The sequence below is a fragment of the Centruroides sculpturatus genome, unplaced genomic scaffold (genome assembly GCF_000671375.1).
Source record: "Centruroides sculpturatus isolate CEXI.00-Female unplaced genomic scaffold, Cexi_2.0 scaffold112, whole genome shotgun sequence".
NCBI classification, from domain to species: Eukaryota; Metazoa; Arthropoda; class Arachnida; order Scorpiones; family Buthidae; genus Centruroides; species Centruroides sculpturatus.
Window position 1 is genome coordinate 529356 of NW_019384367.1, and position 6000 is coordinate 535355.

A 6000-nucleotide genomic window follows, 5' to 3' on the forward strand; every position below is an offset into this window, starting at 1 on the left:
ATAAATCTCTATGAATTATTTATACAGTTTTTCTCATTTATACTGGTAACTGACTTATCGTTGAATGTGTATAGATATTGAGATCATGACAGAATTTCCCAGTTTATCTCTTTGTGCTGCACGACTGAATTTAATTAAATTTAAAGATGTTTTCAATTCGTACAAGATCTTTTATTTATGTATTCTTACCACTATTCTTTCTATAATAATTTTAATTTATATATGCATTTCTCGTGATTACGTGACTATAATATACAGCATACTGACAAATACAAAAGGAGGAAGGACAATAGGGCCATTTGGCCCCATTCAGAATACCTAAAAAAACCTCAAAATTTAACTTTTTATTTATTTTTTAATCTAAAATTGATACGATTGACATAAATTAAAGTTTTCTTTGGTAAGTGGTATAAAATCTCTGTTTATTTATTCTACTTTAAGAATAACTGTAAAAAGTTTCTTCTTTGATTTTTATAATTGAATAATTAATGAAAACTGGAGAAGTAATACATTCTTGAAGAAGTTAAAACGACATTCATAAAAAATTAATGGAAACATGAATTTATATGAACACATGAAGAGCTAATGGAAAACAAAGACAAACGATCAGTTCGAAATAACTGTGTTTTAGATTATTTTAAATAATTTATGAATTTAATTACTACATAAATTTGCTTTTCTTCACTTATTTTAATCACAAAACAAAAACTTTTACTACACTTTAAGTGGATTTTGTGTAGAATATCACATAAATTATTTTATTTTGCTTCTTTTCTTCCAAAAATGTAATTTGTGTTCTTCTAAGGACGTAATTTGAAGTTTAAACTTGCAATATCTCTTTATGTAAGTATAAATATAAGAAATCAGAAGAATTTAGAAAATTCAGAGCAATTCAATGACTATAGAGTTTGAATCGTACTGTACACGAAATGATATCGAAGTGTTGTATTTGAAGAGAATTTTTTCATTTAATCTGTCATTCAGGAATTGAGCTACTTTGCAGCTTACCTTAAAATTTTGTTATTTTGCATTACGGAAGTTCTCATAATTGATAGCACATTATAGATAAAGAAAAAAAAGTCCTCTAGGTTTAGGTTATGTGTAATATATTTTATATTAAGTATGCTATTAAAATACACGAAAATATAGAAATATTGAAATAATTATGTTTTATATAGAGTAGACCTTAATTTATTCGATTTAAATGATTGCTGGATAAATGTCGTTATATTTTAAATATCGTGGGTTCGGGTCAAATTTTCAAAATTGGTAGTACACAAGTACGTGTAATCTATTGCGATAATAAAGCTTTATGTCCTACCAATTGAAATTATAACCCCTGACCTAAGTTTTACGGTCACGAAAATTTTAAAATGCAGTTCAACTTCGTTAGTTAAGCGGTTAGTTAATAATTAATGGTCGCGTTTTAGTTTTAGACCTTCCTAAGACCCGTACAAGACCTCACTAATAAAAATCCATGTTTTCAAAGTTTTAAAAAAATCGATTTAAAACAAAAAATACGCCTTCATTCAACGGAAAAAAATAAAAAATAATAAAAAATAAAAAGAAATTAGAACCGGTGAGATTAAAAAAATAATATCTTACAAAATTGAGTTCTTGTACATAACTCGAAACCAAGACCGAATCAAAAAGTGTATGGGATACTTTTCCGTATTTAAAGTTTTCTATCAGCTAGAACCATTTCGCTCATTAGAGTCCTGTATATGAACTCATTTTTATTCAGTTGCAAATTCTATGTCATATTTAAAAATAAGATAATAAATCATTAAGTGTCTTTTATTGTGAAATGTCAAATAATATAGTATAATATTTACAAATACTTATTTAAAAGAATATATACGGCAAAATTAAATTTGTTAAAAATTTTAAAATTTGAACAAAAAATCATGAAAGTATTCAATTGTATATTATTAGGAATTTTTTTATTTTTAGAAATTCTTATTTAAAATTTTCATCTATCAATTACATTCACATAATGCATAATATTATATAATTTTTTTTTTATAATAATTAAGCTTTTCCAACACATATTTTATTGTGACATCAGAATCTCCGGATAAACCGAATCACTTTTTATATAAAAAAGGGACAAAAATATTAAATAAAAATAAGTAATATAAGTTTTATACATATGAACATTTTTTGATAAATATTATTGATATTTTAAAATTACTGTAGACTCTAGCTTTTACGATTTAATCGGTTTCTAAAATGCCGTCTTTAAGTGAACTGTTGTAAATAAAATTATTTCCCTGATAAACTCAATATCATAAATTATGACATATAGAAATAAATATTGAACAAGATAAAGACCACACCAAAATAGACAAATATAACAAATATACGCTTGAATACTACATTTCATATAATTATAATTGAAAATTCATTTACCATCATCATCACTGACAGTTTTCGATTTATTCCAAGACCCTTCCAAATATGTTTGTCTACGACCTTTCTCTTCCATGTTAACTCAGTAAATTTCCTGATTGTTTCATACCGTCGTTTCTCGGAAAAAGACGCAATGAAATTGAAAACAAAGGTTTAATCTTTTTCACGTTCTTAAACAAAATTTATTGAATTAAAAACTTACGAAATTTTTAAACAAATAAACGTTTCCAAGTCTTTATTGCATCTGATTTTAGAATTGAATTTGAATATCTCCAAGCTGTTTGATCACGAGTAAAAGTTTTAAACTTAGTTTCCAATTTACGATAATGATGCATTTTAGCAAAGTTCGGATTCACAATAATCGTTCCCCAACCTTTCATAGCAGACCAAGTGTAATGAATTCCTGGAATTTCAACTTTAGTAGGCACAATTATACACTTCGATCTCTGATACGCTGGCCATAATTGAACGTATGCTGTTTTCTTTAATGTCAATAATGGAATCGTTTCATTCGCGGTTTCTGGATCATCTGGAATATTTAATGAAAAAAATGCATTGCGAAACATGAGAGTACCCCAAGGAAATTTGTGTTCATTTATTATTTTCAATAGCGAAATATTCTGCTTAGGAACAATAAATTCATCTATATCTACAGTAACAACATATTGATGCGTTCTTGCATAGCGATACATACAGTCGGCAACGTTTGCCATATGAGCTTTATCCCATGCATCATTTATATCTCGAGGAAAAGTCCACGGAAACAAACTTATAGGGGCACCCGCATCAATCAAAGCATTTATCAATACTTTAACAGATTTATTTGCTTTATAATCGTAAAATGCAATATGTTGCGCACCCATAAGTTGATAATACGCAACGAACTCGGCTATTCGAAGATTATTATTAGGAAATTCTCCAAAGGTGGGTTTCACGCATACAACAATATTGTTTCTCCAATTTTTGTCATTATCTTCAGGTTCGGTGAGGCCCACTTTAATCCAATGAGTGGTATTTTGTTTATAATGTACTAATGCCGCTTCTACGGGAATCTCGGATGTTTCGCAATAGAAGAAGAATGATACGTGTGGTCGTCCGTGATTCTCAGGGAGCATTTTATAAGTGACATAAGAAGCATTAATAGAACCATTGCCATATTTTAGAAGACAAAAGAAGGTGGATGGGTTTATTTCCTTTGTTGGGCCTATTGCAATAATTCGAACACAAGGAGGTTGTTTTCGATATTCCCAATAAGCTGAATATACATAATAATGATCTATAATATGAAACCAATCATTTAATTTTCGCTGTTCTTTAGAATTAATAAAATATTCACTGAAATTCCGTATATAAGCGATTTCGATATTCCGATGAAAATCGCTAATACTAGTGATCTTGAAATAATACAATATCAATACCACTATTATCAATCCAATTAGAAGTACAAACAACAATAATATCCATATTGTTTTGAAGAATACCAATTTTATTGTTTTCATATAAATCGCTGAAATAAATCAAATGATCAATTATATAAATTTTCAGAATTAAAAGTAAAATTATTTATTAAGTAATTAATAATATTACTATTCTCATATAAAAGTGTAGTGTATGTCTAAAATTTCATCTTTATTTAAAGAAATTGTGCAAATTAAGCGATTATAGGAAATTATGATATTAAGTGTTAATGAATAATTAGAATTAAAATAAAAAAATATTTTAGCAATTCTGACTAATAGTTTCCATTTACGTTAACAGGAAATTGTATTAAATTTACTGTTTTTATATACAGTAAATTCATATTATTAAGTTAGAAAGAAAGTAAATATCTGATATAAGACTATATTATAAATAATTAATTAAATTATTTGATCAATAAATCTAATGAAATTTTTAAGGAAATTAATGTAAAAGCTTTCACATTTCTTTTAATACTTAAATTTATAATAGCAGTCATTTAGCACGTTACAGCTTCGCAAATCAAATTTTTATTTGGAATAATCTCATTCATTATTCTAGATTCGAGTAGCGAGACTCTTCACAATAAGAATTTTTCAATGAAGATATAAAATAAAATAATCAAGGAGATAATAAATATTTAGTAAAATTGTGTATGCAATTCACATTAATTTGCTGTATAAAAATTAAAAACATTTTAACTACTAGTTTATTTTAAGATCTCCTTTTTCATTCTTGAAGAAACAATTAAATTTATTTATTCATTTATTTTTATTTTTATATGTCACAACAAGTTTTTGGAGAATCGGCGATCAAATTGAGTGCAATAGTGATTGTTTAATTTTTGTCAAATTGTATAAATAACTATAAATAAAAATAAACCCGACTTTTAAATTTTATATTAAAGTTTGCTAAATTTGGATCAAAATTTTTTGTTAATTTTTTCTTTTGAGAGTAAACGATTTTATTTTAATAGAAGTGAAATTTAATATTAAAACAGACAAGCTAATACTTCTAAGAAGGAAAATTTGTCATTATTTTATTATTAAAATTTAAATTATACTATCAAATGAATTTGTATTAGAAACATTGACTTTGTTTTCATTTTTAATTTAAATAACGAAGGAATTTGCATTGTCATTTCGAAATGATAAAGTCTCGTTTATGACAATGAAAATCTAATAAGAACGAACAACCTGTTACATTAATATAAATCTATTTAAGTGTAAAATGCCTGCTTTTTTCATTTTCAAATAAAAATAATGTTTTGTATTAATTATTATAATTTCGTTTAATTATAATATATAATTATTCGTTTCTAATTCGATTTCATTTAATTGCCATTCAAAATAATTACAAAATAATTAAATGAAATTTACTCATTTTGCCAATTGAACGAATTTTACTCATTTTGCCTTTTTCGCCCTGTGGGCACTACTAGGGCCTTTATTCCATACCTATTGAGAATGATGCAGGCCTACAATGGGAAGGGCTGAACGGCGAGGGACGGAGCTCGACTTATCTGCAAGAAATTGTATAAGAGCTGTTATAAGACTTGGGCGATCTGCTAAGAGGAGTGCCTCAAGGGAAAACTTTATATAGTAAATTGCTTCTTATTTAAGTGTTACACACGTAAAGATAACCCAAAAAATTCAATGTAGTTAGCTAGTTGTCAAAGGTCAAAATTGCTACCTCAGTGTTTCAGTAGGACTGGACCAGTGTTCAGTTTTATACTAGTAAGCCACGAAATAAATTTGTTAATGTATATAACGTATTATCAGAATTACGATAGACAATTAACATAATATAATTAGTTAAGAAAATTTAATATATGCATTATAAACATTATATTCGAATTATATATTGTTACACAAAGAATGTTTATACAAAAACAAAAAAAAAAAAAAAATGATTCTAAAGCTGTATAATGAAATTAAAATTTATTTATAATATAGTCTATGTGTAATCATAATTTTTTAAAAAGTATCGTATTTTCCGATTCATAGATAATAATCTATTAAACGTAATATATGTAGTAAAAAATAATTTAAAGTAATATATATTTAAAAATCACAAAAGACAAACTTACAATTATAATAGACAGATGCTCTAAAATGCTTGATTCTGATA

The 6000-nt window shown here is 26.2% G+C and overlaps 1 protein-coding gene across 1 annotated transcript; it reads right to left on the minus strand.

Annotated features, from left to right (window-relative positions):
- Positions 1-2600: 2600 nt before the first annotated feature.
- On the minus strand, positions 2601-6000 carry LOC111612895 (beta-1,4-galactosyltransferase galt-1-like). The gene is made up of 2 exons (XM_023354185.1): positions 5960-6000; positions 2601-3919 (listed from the first exon to the last, which is right to left on the minus strand). Exon 2 carries the CDS (start codon positions 3909-3911, stop codon positions 2622-2624), a length of 1290 nt encoding a protein of 429 aa, XP_023209953.1. The 5' UTR covers positions 3912-3919; positions 5960-6000; the 3' UTR covers positions 2601-2621.